General features: G+C 44.6%; 1 protein-coding gene across 1 annotated transcript in view; it reads right to left on the bottom strand.

Annotated features, from left to right (window-relative positions):
* Positions 1-743: 743 nt before the first annotated feature.
* LOC122935343 (acetylserotonin O-methyltransferase-like) overlaps positions 744-19,282 on the bottom strand; it is a 66,982-nt gene continuing 48,443 nt past the window's right edge. The window contains exon 4 of the mRNA XM_044291109.1: positions 744-1,158. Coding sequence (XP_044147044.1) covers positions 947-1,158 — 212 coding nt within the window. The 3' untranslated portion in view covers positions 744-946. The remainder of the gene's footprint in view (positions 1,159-19,282) is intronic.

The following is a 19,282-nucleotide window of genomic DNA, read 5'->3' as shown; positions in this document are numbered from 1 at the left end:
AGTAAAACAGGTTGCTATATTTCTCCAACTGGATACACTATTTTCTTTCTGACATGGGAGAGGACGGCTGCATCAGATATATATAGGAATGTGAGCCACTCTTTCATGCTGTAGCCTGATGTGTGTTATCTTTTTGGCGGGTAGCCACATCTTTTTTATTATCCCTAATAAAGTGTATTTTAAGCTTTCTATTCAGGCAGTTAACCCTGGTGTGAAAGTAGCGTAAGTTTGCTTTTTAATCTCAAGAACTCCAATTACCAGGTGGAGTTACAATATACTCAATTCAATCCACTGCAGTCTTTTAGGTAAAAAATTGTTTTTTTAATTGGATCAAATCTGCAGGGCCGCTACATGGTCTTTATGCACCTTTACGTAACACTACAAACTCAATGTATCTGCTGCTTGTGATTCAGCCTTTGACAGACAATTGCGTATTGCAATTTCTACCCACCCTTCATGAATACTGCTTTGTAGATCCCTTTGTGTGTGCTGCTTGAAGGACGATAAGGAAAGAATACATTTGCTTACTAAAATCTTTCTATAAGTCCAAAAGCCGCTCAAAAATCTCTCCCTAAAAACGCCTAAAAAAAACAAACACATCTGACTAGTGGGTGTTCATTCTCAAGACATTAACCCTTTGTGTGCGCTGCCTTTGAACTCAAGGAATGACAAATTTCAGCAAGCAAATTTACTCCATCCATCTATGCTGTAGCTGAATAGTTATGTACAATTTCAAACACTGGTGACATTTAATGGATTTTATTTTTTAGATGTAAAGAAATCCAGCTTAAAACACATCAGTTAATTTTAAGACATTTTCAGTCTAAAAAAGCATAACATGGAAGAATAAAATAGCATTACTTCTGATAGTCATGCAGCATTAACACAACAAACAACTCATTTGTAATAAACTATAGTCAGTTTCGTAAGACAATGACACTTGGATCTACTTTCTTCCCAGTATTGCATCATACATCTTTCCAGTTGCTTTGACTTTAATGTCCCTGAAGCCAGAGTCTGTAAGGAGCTTGGTATATTCAGATGGTGTTCGTTCTTTGCCTTCTGCCTGGACTAGCATTTGCAATGAAAACACCTGGGAAATCACCGGGCCACTTTTATCTTCATTCAGAAGGAGTTCAACTATCAGCACTCCACCACCTAATGATTACCAAGAGAAAAAAACTGTTATGATTATTTTGCACAATTGTAAGAAAGAGCCATGTGACGTTCTGATCTTCTTCTGTGTAATAAAATAAAATAAAAATGTTTTATAAAAAAAAAAGTTTAAATTAAAATAGTGTCCTTTTACATTTACAATAATAAAACCAAAATAGACATATTAGGTATTGTTGCTTTTGTAATGACCGGCTCTTTAAAAATTTCACAATTTTTTCCATCTGGTGAACAGCATCCTCGCAAAAAACATAATATCTATTGGTATATATATATATATATACTAGCAGAAGAACCCGGCTTTGCATGGGTATATTTCATCTATTTCATTTAATGTTTGTGTATGTCATTAAAAGATATACACAGTATCCACTATAAGAGGGTCATCCACAGCGCCCTGCCCCTTTAAAGCTGACCTACAGCAGTGAAGAAAAATGGCTGGGTTGTTGGGGAAACCTGGTGTAAAACTGTGTGTATGTGGAGACTAAGGGCCTGCAAGCTTCTATTGGCTGATAAGTTTCATGTGACCAGGCTTCTATTGGCTAATGCATTTTTTGGGAATATCTCACGCAGAAATGTCCTTTTGAACAGCTCACTCTCAGACAGCAGCACTGTGCTGTCTGAGCGTGAGCTGCAGGGAGAAATTCACCCTACCTCCCACCCTGTAGATAACAGAAGTAGATTTTTACCATAATTTTTTCCATCCTTGTCGGCTGCTGAGTGGGAGGGGCGTGGCCGAACTAGGTTGAGGGTACGGCTTAGCGGGTCCTGGGTTGGGGTTTTTAAATCTGTCTTTCGAGGTCAAAGTTAAGAGAGTGGGTTATTGTTGACAAGACAGGGTACTGTGGAGGTCACAAATAAAGGGCCAGCCGCTGTGGAGGTCACTGTTAAAGAGGCGGGCCCTGTGGAGGTTACTGTTAAGGGGGTGGGGTACTGTGGAGGTCACTATTAAAGGAGCAGCTGCTGTGGAGGTCACTGTTAAGGGGGTGGATTATTGTGGAAATCACTGTTAAGGAGATTGGGTACTGTGGGGGTCACTGTTAAAGTTATCTAGGGGCAGCTGCTGTGGAGGTCACTGTTAAAGGGGAGGGAACTGTGGATGTTACTGTTAAGGGGGCAATGTTCTAATGTCAGCTAAACCTAACTAGTCTATTCCTACTTTTAGATATGCCCCCGTTACTCCAGAAATATAACTTTTATAATATGCTAATTAGCCTCTAGGAGCATAGGGGTCGTTGCCCCTGCTTCTAGAGGCTCCATTCTGCTACACTAGATTGACATGGCCAGGCAGCGTTCACCTCCTCCTGCCGGCCCTGTCTGCTGGGGAAATCTTGCGCCGTTCAGTATTCGGCACAGGCACAGTGAGAGTGCCCCTTCACTCACTGTGCCTGCACTGAATACTGAACGGGACGGCGTAGGCACGAGATTTACACGGCAGACAGGACCGGCAGTAGGAGACCAACACTACCTGGCCCTGTCAATTTAGTGTAGCAGGGCATGGCCAGAGGTGGGAGAACGGAGCCTCTAGAAGCAGGGGCAATGCCACCCCTGCTCCTAGAGGCTAGATAGCATTTTATAAAAGTTATATTTCTGGAGTAACAGGGACATAGATAAAAGTAGGAATAAACTAGTTAGGTTCAGCTGACATTAGCGATGTGCTAAGGTCAGCTAGTTTTATAGGGTTAATTCTGGTGATAGAAACTCTCTTTAAGGCAGTGGGGTACTGTGAGATCACAGTTAAGGCAGCGGGGTATTGTGAGGTCATTGTAAAGAGAGAAGGGTACAGTGGAGGTCACTGTTAAGGGAGCTGGATACTATGGCAGTCACTGTTAAAGAGGCAGTCTCTGTGGAGGTCTCTGTTATGGGGCGGGAATGGTGGAGGTCACAGTTAAGGGGACTGTAACCTATGGTCAGTGTTAAGGGGAGGGTGCTGTACAGGTCACTGTTAAGGGGGCGGGCCCCTGTGGAGGTCATTGTCAAGGGGTGGAATGCTGTGGAACTCACTGTTAAAGGGGCAGGCTGCTGTGAAGATCAAAGTTAAGGGGATGGGCTCCTGTGGAGGTCCCATTTTAAGGAGGTGGGGCACTGTGAGGGGGGGTCAATATTAAGGGATGGGGATGTGGAAGTCACTGTTAAGGAGGGCAGGGTACTGTAGATGTCACTGTTATAGTGGATACTGTTGGTATCTTTTAACGACACACACAAACATTAAATTAAATAAATTAAATATACCCATATGAAGCCGGGTCCTTCTACTAGTGTTGTCACGGCATTTGCTGTGAGCGCTGTGACACTTGTGCCATGCTTGCTGTTGCTGGTGGCAACATGTTGCTGTTATGGTATGTGGTCGCAGTGTCTCGGCTTTGGCTGTGTGCGCCGTGACATGGTTGCCACGCATGCTGGTGCTGGTGGCAACGTGTTGCTGCTATGGCATGTGGTGGCAGTGTCTCGGCTTTGGCTGTGTGTGTTGTGACATGGTTGCCACGCATGCTGTAGCCTTTGGCAACGTGTTGCCTGATGTGTGCACTTCCCCTTTAAGTTGTAGCCTTCCCCTGTCTGGTGCTGTAAGGGTTAATCCCCTGATTAGGTGTGGTCGCTTTGGCCTATTTAGCTTCTGCTGGAAGCCTGTAGTTTAGTGTTACTTCAGGCTTGGCTGTATGCTGGTGGCTCCCTGCTCCTGGCTTTTCCATCTGTCCAGTGAGGGCCACCCTTGTGGTCATCAAGGTCTTCCCAGTTTCTGCTTGGTTCCTCCTTGTCTTCCTCACCCTCCTGGTGTGTTGTTTATGGTGTGAGTTTGAGTTGGAGGTTTGTTGTACGTCTTGTTTGTTGTTGCATGTCTGGGATGTTGTTGGTGTTTGTCCCTGCATGTGTGCAAGACGTTTCCCTTTGTGTGTGTTACCTCTGTGAGAGGGCTGGTTTCCCGGAGGGGTGAACCATAAGCCTGTATGCAGTGCTGCTTGGGGCTGCCATGTACTGTGTGAGCATGGGGGGCTCTGGCAGAGTTGGTATGCTGGATTCCTTTGTGGGTTGTTTGTACTGTGACCTGCTGTGTGTTCGGGCTCCTGTACTTATGCATGGGTTCCAGTTGTGGAGGCTTTGGCAGGTAAGTTAGTAGTCTTGTTGTTCTTACGTGCCAATCCTCTAGCTGTGTATGGGCTTCCCTTTTCTCTGCTGCTAGGAAATTTGAGACTCCTGTTCATCCATGTCTGGGAAGAACAGGTTGTCTCTCCCCTGCTCCTATGTGAGAGATTATCAGGGCGACTCAGGGCCATAGGTATCCTGGTATGAGCCGTCCCACCATCCAGGTCCGCTCATACGGTAAGGAGTTAGGGTGAGGATTAGGGATGCAATAGGAGGTGACCTGCTCCCTGATTCCGGCGTCCTGGCCTAGCTGCTTCCCCTTTATCCCTTTACTTTGGACGGTGTTTTTTTTCCCCCACTCCCCACCGTGACAAGTGTGTGTGTGTGTGTGTATATATATATATATATATATGTATGTGTATATATATATATATATATATATTAATGTGTGATGCTCATTGCCATTTCATTGATCAAACATTGGAGGACATTTAGTTGTTTTTTTACTTTTACAGATAAGTTTCATGCACAACTATTTAAAACACTTATTTGATGTGTACAGGTACCTCAGGGATAGCTTCACAAATGGAGTCTCCTTGACTTAAGTATACACAGAAGCGCCCAGACAGGGGATTTTACCTCTGCATTCCAAATATACAATTAATGTATTAAAATAATACTAGACAATTAATTGGAATTTGTATTTAATATTTAAAAATATCAACGGGCGTGAATGTTGAGATTTAAAATGTTGTACTAACCAATTGGATGTTAGTCAATGGGTAAAAATATTATAAGAAGGAAGGCTGAGGGGATATTAGGGATGAATTAATTGATGTGACAGATGAATAAATTGAGGTAACATCATTCTGGGTATTAATAGGCCCATTGATCATAACAATAGCCATAATACTTTCTGTCTGTGGGCCTTATAATCTAGGTCAAGCTTCATCTCTGGAAAAGAACCTAGGATTGACATAATTATTTTCAACAATATCAAGCGATAAAAAAAAGTACTATGTACCCCAAAATGGTACCAAAAAAATGTTAACTCATAAGGCATAGAACGAACCCTCACACAAGATCATTGTCAGTAAAATTAAAAAATATGGTTCTAAAAACACAGTGACACAAACATGATTCATTTTTTCAAAAGTGCTTTTATTGTGTAAAACTGAAATAAAAATTTATAAATATTTTAGGTATTGCTGCATCTGTAATAACCTGCTCTATAAAAATATCACATGATCTATCCAGTCAGGTGAATGCTGTAAAATAATTAATAAAAATGATGCTACATCAGCCATTTTTTGGTCACCTTGCCTCAAAAAAAGCATAACATCGAGCAAATTTATATCTAGCCCAAAAGGGTACCAATAGAAACATCATCTCATCCCTCAAAACTGAGTCCTCACATAAGGCCATCACCAGAAAATGTAAAAAAAAAAATATTGTTCTCATAAAATGGCAACACAAAAATATATTTTTTCTCTTCAAAAATGCTTCTATTCTGTAAAACTGAACAAAAATAGTCATATGTGGTATCAGTGTGTCCGGAACGACCTGCTCTATAAAAATATTATGTGATCTACCCCGTCAGATGAACACAATAAAAAAATTTAAAAAATGATGTCAAAACAGCCATTTTCATTGCGAACTCTGCAGCGTACCCAAACAGCAATTTACTTCCACATTTTTGGATTTCTAGTACTCGGTAGAACCCGCCTAGCAATTTAAAGGGGTTCTGCAGTTCTTTTAAACTGATGATCTATCCTCTGCATAGATCATCAGCATCTGATTGACGAGGGTCCAACAACTGGGACCCCTTACTGATCAGCTGTTTGAGAAGGCCAGGAGTGCCGCGGCCTTCTCTCGGTTTCCCTCAGGCCCAGTGATGTTCCGACTAGTATCACTGGCCTGGGCGGGGCTAAGCTCTGTTCACTTGAATGAAGCTTAGCCGTGCCCAGGCCAGTGATACTAGTCATGACATCACTGGGCCTGCGGTAAACAGCGAGAAGGTCGCTGGGCTACTGCCAGCACCACTGACTTCTCAAACAGCTGATCAGCAGGGGTCCCGGGTGTCGGCTCCACACCTATCAGATGCTGATGATCTATCCAGAACTACTGATGTCCTCATTGAATTTTAAGAAGTTTTCTGCAGATAAATCTGCTCTGATCTGTGTCTGAAGCTCCTGTATCTCAGTCTCCAGACTTTGTAATTTTCTATTATTAGCTTCCATTATGATCTCTATAAATTTAAAGGAACATTTTTAAGCCGAATCTTTCCATCTTGTTTTTAAATCGGGGTCGTCCAATCCAAAATTTGGAAATTTCTGGATTCTAAGATCTCTGGGGATGATCTTTTTATTTTTATAATTGTCTAGGGATGAATTATTCCACCAGTTTTTTTTTGTGACATGCAATTTTGTATTTCTTGTGGGATTCTCTAACCTGTACCGTAGTATCATTAAAAACAACATTGGATTCTCTACTAAAAATATTATTTGCTTGCGCGAGCCATGCCTGTTCTCTGGCTCCCAGATCCATTGATAGACCGAATTTTGTTATAAACACAGAAAAAAAAAAATTATTACACAACAAGGTCAGCTGTTAATGTGGTCAAACATGACCGGAATACTCAATAATTAAACAAAACAACAACCCAAAGAGTATGTATAATTCCATATAAATATATTTTTTATCGATAGTTAAAAAGTTGTAGCTGCTTAGATAAAAACACCTTTGATAAAAAACAGAATCGACAAATACGCAGGGGGTTACAAATAACCAGAAAAAGGTAGAGAGAAAAATTACTGTGTCCTAATACCATCAAAATTAACAAAAACAGTAATGAACCGAGGTTTATTACAAATTATAACAAACAGTGGGCGCAGCTCAATGTTATTTTAACAAAATATTGGGAGGTGCTGCACACTGACACCAAAATGAGGGAATGCATCACTGATAGACCATTGATGACAGCCAGAAGGTCCAAAAATCTGAAGGATATGCTGGTCCATAGCCACTATGTTCCGTCGAATGATAGAGACGGCAGAGTGGGAAGATTGGGATCATATCCATGTGGCTCGTGCAAAGCATGCAAAAACATGGACCAAAGAAATGCCTTCACAGACTCACAGAAACAGAGCAACTACAAAATCTGAGAGTATATCTCATGTTCCTCTACAGGAGTTATTTACTATGCCACATGTCCCTGTGAAAAGATATATATAGGATATATATAGGGCTCACCACTAGGGAACTGAGAAAAAGAGTCAGGGAACATGCCAGAGATATAGAAAAAGCAAAAGATGAGACTGATGTTAATTGTTTAAAGACCATCCCCAAACACTTTAAACTTTTTCATGACAACAACCTCAATCTACTTAGATTTAGGGGAATTGACATGATCCATCCAGGAATTTGAGGTGGCAATAAAGGGAAAAAATTGTCTCAATTGGAAAGTAGATGGATCTTTAGACTTAATACCCCGGCACCCAAAGGGTTACATGAAAATTTGGGATTCCGTTCTTTCCTGTGACCGTAGTATCTATTAACTGGATGGGGATCCATTATTTTAATTGTGATATTAAATCAGTGCTTCTCAAATAGTGGGGCGCGAGGCTCCGTAAAGGGGGGCTCGTTTGACCTCGGCAAACACTGTCATATTGGATGTCCAGATCGGATTATCCGAATCACTCGCAAGCGGCGTCCCACACGGCGTCGGTTGCCTAGCAACTCTACGGCTGGAGAGAGGGAGCAGCGCGGCGCGATCACTGGAGTTTGTCCCAGCGCAGCCCCAGTAGCAGCCCGAAGCGGAGGACCACGTGACCGCCAACGCACGTGACACATGCAGAGGACCCGTGGAGACATACAGAAATCAATACGCCGGTTCCTAGTGCCACTCACAGAGGAGAAAGTGCAGGACGCCCGCATGTCATCAAGGCAGAGTCGCAAAGATACATCCGCAGCATCACCAGGTGGGAAAACAAGAGCTGAAGCACAGAAAGAACATAAAGAGCAGGGGTCAAGGAGAGGAGGTAGGACAAACACAAAATCTGATAATAAAACTGAAAAGGGGAAAAGAAATAGTAACCAGGGGATGGAGGAGGAAAAAGTATACGAACTAGAAGGCAGTACCCTGGATCAAAAGGAGGAGGGGGAAGGTGCAAAAAGACGCTCTGCAGGTAAACTAAGCCCTGAAGGTAACCTAGATAAAAAGGGCATAATAGCATACCAATAATAAGGTGTACTATAACAATTTTATAGACAAATGATACTATTTACAGTCGCGCAGGGGGCGCAAAATGTTTTCTTCTTCCTAGGGGGGGCATGACAGAAAATAATTGAGAAGCACTGTATTAAATAGATTTTATGTTTATTGTCGATTATTATTGAAACAAAAAAATGTTTTATGTTTTTTCTTTCTAGAAATATAGGATGTTGTCTAGTATTGCATAAAATGGGCCGACCTTTATCAGTTGATCTACTGCATCAATAAAGAATATTATTTAAATAAAAGTGGAAGATAACTACAAGCAAGACACCATTAATCATGAATAGTGAAATAGTAATGGATATCTCACTAAATTACTGTTACATTGATAAGTTTTGTAGTCTCTTTCATTATAGGGAGATTTGAATGTGCTGTTCTTTTAACCATGTGATTTTATTGAGATTGTTTGATGGGATGTATTATCTATTTATTGTTGTATAGCACCATGTCCATCATTTAACAATGGGCATTTAGTATTGATTGTTTATCAAATTAACTTCAATATAATATTGATTATTATGTTATACACTCACCTAAAGAATTATTAGGAACACCATACTAATACGGTGTTGGACCCCCTTCAGAACTGCCTTAATTCTACGTGGCACTGATTCAACAAGGTGCTGATAGCATTTTTTAGAAATGTTGGCCTATATTGATAGGATAGTATCTTTCTTGCAGTTGATGGAAATTTGAGGTATGCACATCCAGGGCACGAAGCTCCCGTTCCACCACATCCCAAAGATGCTCTATTGGGTTGAGATCTGGTGACTGTGGGGGCCATTTTAGTACAGTGAACTCATTGTCATGTTCAAGAAACCAATTTGAAATGATTCAAGCTTTGTGACATGGTGCATTATCCTGCTGGAAGTAGCCATCAGAGAATGGGTACATGGTGGTCATGAAGGGATGGAAACAATGCTCAGGTAGCCCGTGGAATTTAAACGAATGCCAATTGGCACTAAGAGGCCTAAAGTGTACCCAGAAAACATTCCCCACACCATTACACCACCACCAGCAGCCTGCACAGTGGTAACAAGACATGATGGATACATGTTTTTATTCTGTTTACGCCAAATTCAGACTCTACCATTTGAATGTCTCAACAGAAATCGAGACTCATCAGACCAGGCAACATTTTTCCAGTCTACAACAGTCCAATTTTGGTGAGCTCGTGCAAATTGTAGCCTCTTTTTCCTATTTGTAGTGGAGATGAGTGGTACCCGATGGGGTCTTCTGCTGTTGTAGCCCACCTTTCTTTCCCATTGACATTCAGTTTGGAGTTCAGGAGATTGTCTTGACCAGGACCACAACCCTACATGCATTGAAGCAACTGCCATGTGATTGGTTGACTAGATAATCGCATTAATGAGAAATAGAACAGGTGTTCCTAATAATTCTTTAGGTGAGTGTACATTAGCACTTTGTAAGTCACAGATAGAAGGAAATATTGAGATCATGAGGCATCACATTCAGTATTTAGGGAGTATAATCGGTGTATTAATTAATTTATAATTTTCACATACATGAATCATGGCTTATTAACACAGTTTGTCACTTTTGTATATAATTATTTATTTATTTATTTTAATGAGTCACATAATCAATAAGAATGGCAATATGGATATTTCGTATCCGTAAAATAGATGTGAACATATAAGAGTAATACACAGTGGCGTACACACAGTCCATGGGGCCCCGGTGCGAAACTGATCTATGGGGCCCCCTCCCCGTCGCCCCCCCCCAAACCTGCCTCCTAGCCCCCCCCACTACCTCCCCTACCAGTGGTGTAACTATAGTGTTATGGGCCACAGTGCAAACATTTTTTCAAAGAACCGGCAGATTTTTTTACTAAGGGCTCTTTCCGTGCGGCTAATCCGCGGCGTGACTGAGTGCCAAGCCCCATTCTAGACAGCAGAGACACGGAGCAGTGACATGATTGACTGTGATCTTTTTACTACAAAATCACGGTGACAACTTTATGTCTCTGTGATTTTGTAGTAAAGAGATCACAGAGAGGCACGGAGCATAATCAGTCATGTTAATGCTCTGTGTCTCTGCTGTCCGGAACGGGGCTTGGCTCTCATTTACGCAGCGGATTCCTCGCACGGCATCCGCTTGTGTTAAAGAGCCCTAAGCCCAATGCATGGCTACACTCACCTAGTCCTAATAAAATCTGGTCCTACCTCATCCAGGGTGTCGCTGGCGTCGGCGTGATGTCCGCTGGATCCAGAACAAGGTCCCTGTGGTGAGAAAAAAAGAATAATCACATAATGAAGGGATGGTGACTGCCCCTGTGAAATCACCAGCTGGCCTGTAAGACTGAGCCATGCCAATGTGTAGCAGGGTAATCTAGGACATTTCCCCTAAGTGCAACCACACGGTACTAATGCCCACCTTGTGGCCCCTCACAGTAGTTATGCCCACCTTTGTTCCCGTCACAGTAATTATGCCCAGATATGTGCCCCCTCATAGTAGTTATGCCAAATATGTGTCCCCTTACAGTAGTAATGCCAGATTATGTGCCCCCTCACAGTATTAATGCCAGACTATGTGCCCCTCACCTAGTAACGCCAGATTATATGCCCCTTACAGTAGTAATGCCAGATTATGTGCCCCTCACAGTATTTATGCCCAGTTATGTGCCCCCTCAAAGTAAATATGCCCACATATGTGCCCCCTCAGAGTGGTTATGCCAGATTACGTGTCCTCTCACAGTAATAATGCCAGATTATGTGCCCCTTCACAGTATTTATGCCCGGTTATGTGCCCCCTCAAAGTAAATTTGCCCAGATATGTGTCCCCTCAGAGTGGTTATGCCAGATTATGTGCCCCTCACATTAGATATGCTCACATATGTGCCCCTCACATTGGTTATGCCAGATTAGGCTCCTTTCACACTAGCGTTCGTCGGTCCGCTCGTGAGCTCCGTTTGAAGGAGCTCACGAGCGGACCCGAACGCCTCCGTCAAGCCCTGATGCAGTCTGAATGGAGCGGATCCGCTCAGACTGCATCAGTCTGGCGGCGTTCAGCCTCCGCTCCGCTCGCCTCCGCACGGACAGGCGGACGCGAGCGGATCCGTTCAGACTTACAATGTAAGTCAATGGGAACGGATCCGCTTGAAGATGAGCCCATATGGCTCAATCTTCAAGCGGATCCGTCCCCCATTGACTTTACATTGAAAGTCTGAACGGATCCGCTCAGGCTGCTTTCACACTTAGAATTTTTTCTAGGTTATTAATGCAGACGGATCCGTACTGAACGGAGCCTCCGTCTGCATTAATATGATCGGATCCGTTCAGAACGGATCCGATCGAACGCTAGTGTGAAAGTAGCCTTACATGCCCCGTCACAGTAGTTATGCCTTCATATGTGCCCCCTCATAGTTATGCCTTTATATGTGCCCCCTCACAGTAGTTATGCCACATTAGGTGCCCCCTCAAATTAGTTATGGCAGATTAGGTGCCCCTCAGTAGAGATGCCAACTTTTGTGCCCCCTCACTCTAGTTGTTCCCATCAATCCCCCCCCCCCTCTGCCCCCTGCCCCTCTGCCTCTCTGCCCCCAGTCTGCAGCATTAGAAAAAAAAAATTCTTACATACTTACCTTCTTCCCTGATGAGAGTAGGCAGCTTGCCGGGTTTTTAGGTCTCCTCCCACAGTGACAGGCAGCAGCGCGATCTGGGGCCAGCAGGGGGAGCTCCTGAGCTCTGAAGATTAGTGAAGCAGGGAGCAGAGAGGTTTCCCTGCTTCACTATAGAAACGGAACTGCCGGCCGTGTGTGTGTGAGTGCGTGCTCCCCCCCCCCCCCCTCCCTTACTTGACCCTCCGGCCCCCCCACCCCCCATATTATACATGTAATGGTGGCATGGAGCGCTCTGATGGGGCCCGAAATTGTCACTGTACTTCATGCCGGGCCCCACCAGAGCGCTCCATTACATGTGAGTACAGCGGGAGCCCTGCCAGCGGCCTGGGGGGGGGTCCACAGGCGGCCGGGACCCCTGCGACCCTGGTATGTACGCCACTGGTAATACATTATATTCACTTTTCTTTCACTTTAGTGAATAGAATATATATACATATAGGATCCACACTATTGAGGATTTTAGATTCACATATATTCATGCATCAATAACATTGTTTAAAGGTTGAATTGCTACTATACTTATACAATCTAGTTGTTTTCCACAATGACAGCCTCCCCATGCGTGCACTTGCGCCGTCATCCACCGGGATCGGGTGTCGGCGAGGTCAATCCACGTCATAAGTGCCGTCAGTGATTGCCCTCTCCAAGACCGGACTCAGGGTGAGGGCCGAAGTTGCTATACGTAGATGGATGAGGAGGGTCATGCGCCGCCTACATGACCCGATCAGCAGAAGGTGATCAACTATAATACACGACCACACACATGAACCTGGTTCAGGCCTGCGATAGAACACTTTATTTAAATATGTTACCATCGACCCCATTGTTCACTCCTCCTGGGGAAGTCATTCACGACGAAATGCACGTCGAGGAGCAGCACCTTTCGTCCATACTGCAAACACACAGGTAGTAACTAGGGATGAGCGAACTCGAACTGTATAGTTACGGTTCGTACCGAATTTTGGGGTGTCCGTGACACGGACCCGAACCCGGACATTTTCGTAAAAGTCCGGGTTCGGTGTTCGTCGCTTTCTTGGCGCTTTTTGACGCTTTCTTGGCGCTTTTTGAAAGGCTGCAAAGCAGCCAATCAACAAGCGTCATACTACTTGCCCCAAGAGGCCGTCACAGCCATGCCTACTATTGGTATGGCTGTGATTGGCCAGAGAACCATGTGACCCAGCCTCTATTTAAACTGGAGTCACATAGCGCCGCCCGTCACTCTGCTCTGATTAGCGTAGGGAGAGGTTGCGGCTGCGACAGTAGGGCGAGATTAGGCAGATTAACTCCTCCAAAGGACTTGATTATTGATCGATTTGCAGCTGTGGGTCATTGAGCTGCTGATACTCAATTGTTCACTGTTTTTAGGCTACCCAGTCCGTTTGTCAGTCACTTTTTTCTGGGGTGATCAGCGGCCGTCTTGTGGTGCGCCAGCACAAGCTGCGACCAAGTGCATTTAACCCTCAATGGTGTGGTTGTTTTTTGGCTAAAGCCTACATCAGGGTGAAGCTGTCACACCAAGTGCATTTAACCAGCAATAGTCTGTTTATTTTTTGGCCATATACTACATCAGGGGCAAGCTGCGCCTGTCACCAAGTGCATTTAACCCTCAATGGTGTGGTTGTTTTTTGGCTAAAGCCTACATCAGGGTGAAGCTGTCACACCAAGTGCATTTAACCAGCAATAGTCTGTTTATTTTTTGGCCATATATTACATCAGGGGCAAGCTGCGCCCGTCACCAAGTGCATTTAACCCTCAGTAGTGTGGTTGGTCAAGCTGTCACACCAAGTGCATTTAACCAGTAATAGTCTGTTCATTTTTTGGCATATACTACATCAGGGGCAAGCTGCGCCTGTCACCAAGTGCATTTAACCCTCAGTAGTGTGGTTGGTCAAGCTGTCACACCAAGTGCATTTAACCAGCAATAGTCTGTTCATTTTTTGGCCATATACTACATCAGGGGCAAGCTGTGCCTGTCACCAAGTGCATTTAACCCTCAGTAGTGTGGTTGGTCGAGCTGTCACACCAAGTGCATTTAACCAGCAATAGTGTGGTTATTTTTTGGCCATATCCCAGTCTAATTCTGTCAGTAAATCTATACCGGTCACCCAGCGCCTAAATACTAGGCCTCAAATTTATATCCCGCTAAATCTGTCGTTACCGCTGTACTGTTGTGGCTGGGCAAGTTATTTAGTGTCCGTCAAAGCACATTTTTTGTTCTGGGTTGAAATACAATTCCCAATTTAGCAATTTCATAATTTAGTGGTTTCTGCTATATCAGAGCTATTTGAAATCTATCCCTAAAAGGGTATATAATATTCAAGGTGCACATGGGGTCATTCAGAATAACTTCACACACACGCTACTGTGCATTTCCAAGTCTAATTCTGTCAGTAAATCCATACCGGTCACCCAGCGCCTAAATACTAGGCCTCAAATTTATATCCCGCTAAATCTGTCGTTACCGCTGTACTGTTGTGGCTGGGCAAGTTATTTAGTGTCCGTCAAAGCACATTTTTTGTTCTGGGTTGAAATACAATTCCCAATTTAGCAATTTCATAATTTAGTGGTTTCTGCTATATCAGAGCTATTTGAAATCTATCCCTAAAAGGGAATATAATATTCAAGGTGCACATAGGGTCATTCAGAATAACTTCACACACACGCTACTGTGCATTTCCAAGTCTAATTCTGTCAGTAAATCCATACCGGTCACCCAGCGCCTAAATACTAGGCCTCAAATTTATATCCCGCTAAATCTGTCGTTACCGCTGTACTGTTGTGGCTGGGCAAGTTATTTAGTGTCCTTCAAAGCACATTTTTTGTTCTGGGTTGAAATACAATTCCCAATTTAGCAATTTCATAATTTAGTGGTTTCTGCTGTATCAGAGCTATTTGAAATCTATCCCTAAAAGGGTATATAATATTCAAGGTGCACATAGGGTCATTCAGAATAACTTCACACACACGCTACTGTGCATTTCCAAGTCAAATTCTGTCAGTAAATCCATACCGGTCACCCAGCGCCTAAATACTAGGCCTCAAATTTATATCCCGCTAAATCTGTCGTTACCGCTGTACTGTTGTGGCTGGGCAAGTTATTTAGTGTCCGTCAAAGCACATTTTTTGTTCTGGGTTGAAATACAATTCCCAATTTAGCAATTTCATAATTTAGTGGTTTCTGCTGTATCAGAGCTATTTGAAATCTATCCCTAAAAGGGAATATAATATTCAAGGTGCACATAGGGTCATTCAGAATAACTTCACACACACGCTACTGTGCATTTCCAAGTCTAATTCTGTCAGTAAATCCATACCGGTCACCCAGCGCCTAAATACTAGGCCTCAAATTTATATCCCGCTAAATCTGTCGTTACCGCTGTACTGTTGTGGCTGGGCAAGTTATTTAGTGTCCGTCAAAGCACATTTTTTGTTCTGGGTTGAAATACAATTCCCAATTTAGCAATTTCATAATTTAGTGGTTTCTGCTGTATCAGAGCTATTTGAAATCTATCCCTAAAAGGGTATATAATATTCAAGGTGCACATAGGGTCATTCAGAATAACTTCACACACACGCTACTGTGCATTTCCAAGTCAAATTCTGTCAGTAAATCCATACCGGTCACCCAGAGCCTAAATACTAGGCCTCAAATTTATATCCCGCTAAATCTGTCGTTACCGCTGTACTGTTGTGGCTGGGCAAGTTATTTAGTGTCCGTCAAAGCACATTTTTTGTTCTGGGTTGAAATACAATTCCCAATTTAGCAATTTCATAATTTAGTGGTTTCTGCTGTATCAGAGCTATTTGAAATCTATCCCTAAAAGGGAATATAATATTCAAGGTGCACATAGGGTCATTCAAAATAACTTCACACACACGCTACTGTGCATTTCCAAGTCTAATTCTGTCACTAAATCCATACCGGTCACCCAGCGCCTAAATACTAGGCCTCAAATTTATATCCCGCTAAATCTGTCGTTACCGCTGTACTGTTGTGGCTGGGCAAGTTATTTAGTGTCCGTCAAAGCACATTTTTTGTTCTGGGTTGAAATACAATTCCCAATTTAGCAATTTCATAATTTAGTGGTTTCTGCTGTATCAGAGCTATTTGAAATCTATCCCTAAAAGGGTATATAATATTCAAGGTGCACATAGGGTCATTCAGAATAACTTTACATACACGCTACTGTGCATTTCCAAGTCTAATTCTGTCAATAAATCCATACCGGTCACCCAGCGCCTAAATACTAGGCCTCAAATTTATATCCCGCTAAATCTGTCATTACCGCTGTACTGTTCTGGCTGGGCAAGTTATTTAGTGTCCGTCAAAGCACATTTTTTGTTCTGGGTTGAAATACAATTCCCAATTTAGCAATTTCATAATTTAGTGGTTTCTGCTGTATCAGAGCTATTTGAAATCTATCCCTAAAAGGGTATATAATATTCAAGGTGCACATAGGGTCATTCAGAATAACTTCACACACACGCTACTGTGCATTTCCAAGTCTAATTCTGTCAGTAAATCTATACCGGTCACCCAGCGCCTAAATACTAGGCCTCAAATTTATATTCAGCTGAATTTGAATACAATACATTGGGCCAAATAATATTTTTGTTGTTGTGGTGAACGATAACAATGAGGAAAACATCTAGTAAGGGACGCGGACGTGGACATGGTCGTGGTGGTGTTAGTGGACCCTCTGGTGCTGGGAGAGGACGTGGCCGTTCTGCCACATCCACATGTCCTAGTGTACCAACTACCTCAGATCCCAGTAGCCGCCAGAATTTACAGCGATATATGGTGGGGCCCAATGCCGTTCTAAGGATGGTAAGGCCTGAGCAGGTACAGGCATTAGTCAATTGGGTGGCCGACAGTGGATCCAGCACGTTCACATTATCTCCCACCCAGTCTTCTGCAGAAAGCACACAGATGGCGCCTGAAAACCAAGCCCATCAGTCTGTCACATCACCCCCATGCATACCAGGGAAACTGTCTCAGCCTCAAGTTATGCAGCAGTCTCTTATGCTGTTTGAAGACTCCGCTGGCAGGGTTTCCCAAGGGCATCCACCTAGCCCTTCCCCAGCGGTGAAAGACATAGAATGCACTGAAGCACAACCACTTATGTTTCCTGATGATGAGGACATGGGAATACCACCTCAGCATGTCTCTGATGATGACGAAACACAGGTGCCAACTGCTGCGTCTTTCTGCAGTGTGCAGACTGAACAGGAGGTCAGGGATCAAGACTGGGTGGAAGACGATGCAGGGGACGATGAGGTCCTAGACCCCACATGGAATGAAGGTCGTGCCACTGACTTTCACAGTTCGGAGGAAGACGCAGTGGTGAGACTGAGCCAACAGCGTAGCAAAAGAGGGAGCAGTGGGCAAAAGCAGAACACCCGCCGCCAAGAGACTCCGCCTGCTACTGACCGCCGCCATCTGGGACCGAGCACCCCAAAGGCAGCTTCAAGGAGTTCCCTGGCATGGCACTTCTTCAAACAATGTGCTGACGACAAGACCCGAGTGGTTTGCACGCTGTGCCATCAGAGCCTGAAGCGAGGCATTAACGTTCTGAACCTGAGCACAACCTGCATGACCAGGCACCTGCATGCAAAGCATGAACTGCAGTGGAGTAAACACCTTAAAACCAAGGAAGTCACTCAGGCTCCCCCTGCTACCTCTTCTGCTGCTGCCGCCTCGGCCTCTTCCTCCGCCTCTGGAAGAACGTTGGCACCTGCCGCCCAGCAAACAGGGGATGTACCACCAACACCACCACCACCTCCGTCACCAAGCATCTCAACCATGTCACACGGCAGCGTTCAGCTCTCCATCTCACAAATATTTGAGAGAAAGCGTAAATTCCCACCTAGCCACCCTCGATCCCTGGCTCTGAATGCCAGCATTTCTAAACTACTGCCTATGAAATGCTGTCATTTAGGCTGGTGGACACAGACAGCTTCAAACAGCTCATGTCGCTTGCTGTCCCACAGTATGGTGTTCCCAGCCGGCACTACTTCTCCAGGAGAGCCGTGCCTTCCCTGCACAACCAAGTATCCGATAAAATCAAGTGTGCACTGCGCAACGCCATCTGTGGCAAGGTCCACCTAACCACAGATACGTGGACCAGTAAACACGGCCAGGGACGCTATATCTCCCTAACTGCACACTGGGTAAATGTAGTGGCAGCTGGGCCCCAGGCGGAGAGCTGTTTGTGGCACGTCCTTCCGCCGCCAAGGATCACAGGGCAACATTCTTTGCCTCCTGTTGCCACCTCCTCCTACTCTGCTTCCTCCTCCTCTTCGTCCACCTGCTCATCCAGTCAGCCACACACCTTCACCACCAACTTCAGCACAGCCCGGGGTAAACGTCAGCAGGCCATTCTGAAACTTATATGTTTGGGGGACAGGCCCCACACCGCACAGGAGTTGTGGCAGGGTATAGAACAACAGACCGACGAGTGGTTGCTGCCGGTGAGCCTCAAGCCCGGCCTGGTGGTGTGTGATAATGGGCGAAATCTCGTTGCAGCTCTGGGACTAGCCGGTTTGACGCACATCCCTTGCTTGGCGCATGTGCTGAATTTGGTGGTGCAGAAGTTCATTCACAACTACCCCGACATGTCAGAGCTGCTGTAGTGCGGGCCGTCTGTTCGCGCTTCCGGCGTTCACATCCTGCTGCTGCTCGCCTGTCTGCGCTACAGCGTAACTTCGGCCTTCCCGCTCACCGCCTCATATGCGACGTGCCCACCAGGTGGAACTCCACCTTGCACATGCTGGACAGACTGTGCGAGCAGCAGCAGGCCATAGTGGAGTTTCAGCTGCAGCACGCACGGGTCAGTCGCACTACAGAACAGCACCACTTCACCACCAATGACTGGGCCTCCATGCGAGACCTGTGTGCCCTGTTGCGCTGTTTCGAGTACTCCACCAACATGGCCAGTGGCGATGACGCCGTTATCAGCGTTACAATACCACTTCTATGTCTCCTTGAGAAAACACTTAGGGCGATGATGGAAGAGGAGGTGGCCGAGGAGGAGGAGGAGGAGGAGGAGGAAGAGGGGTAATTTTTAGCACTTTCAGGCCAGTCTCTTCGAAGTGACTCAGAGGGAGGT

Source organism: Bufo gargarizans, chromosome 4 (assembly GCF_014858855.1).
Source record: "Bufo gargarizans isolate SCDJY-AF-19 chromosome 4, ASM1485885v1, whole genome shotgun sequence".
Taxonomy (NCBI): domain Eukaryota; kingdom Metazoa; phylum Chordata; class Amphibia; order Anura; family Bufonidae; genus Bufo; species Bufo gargarizans.
This window is presented reverse-complemented; position numbering and strand designations above follow the sequence as displayed.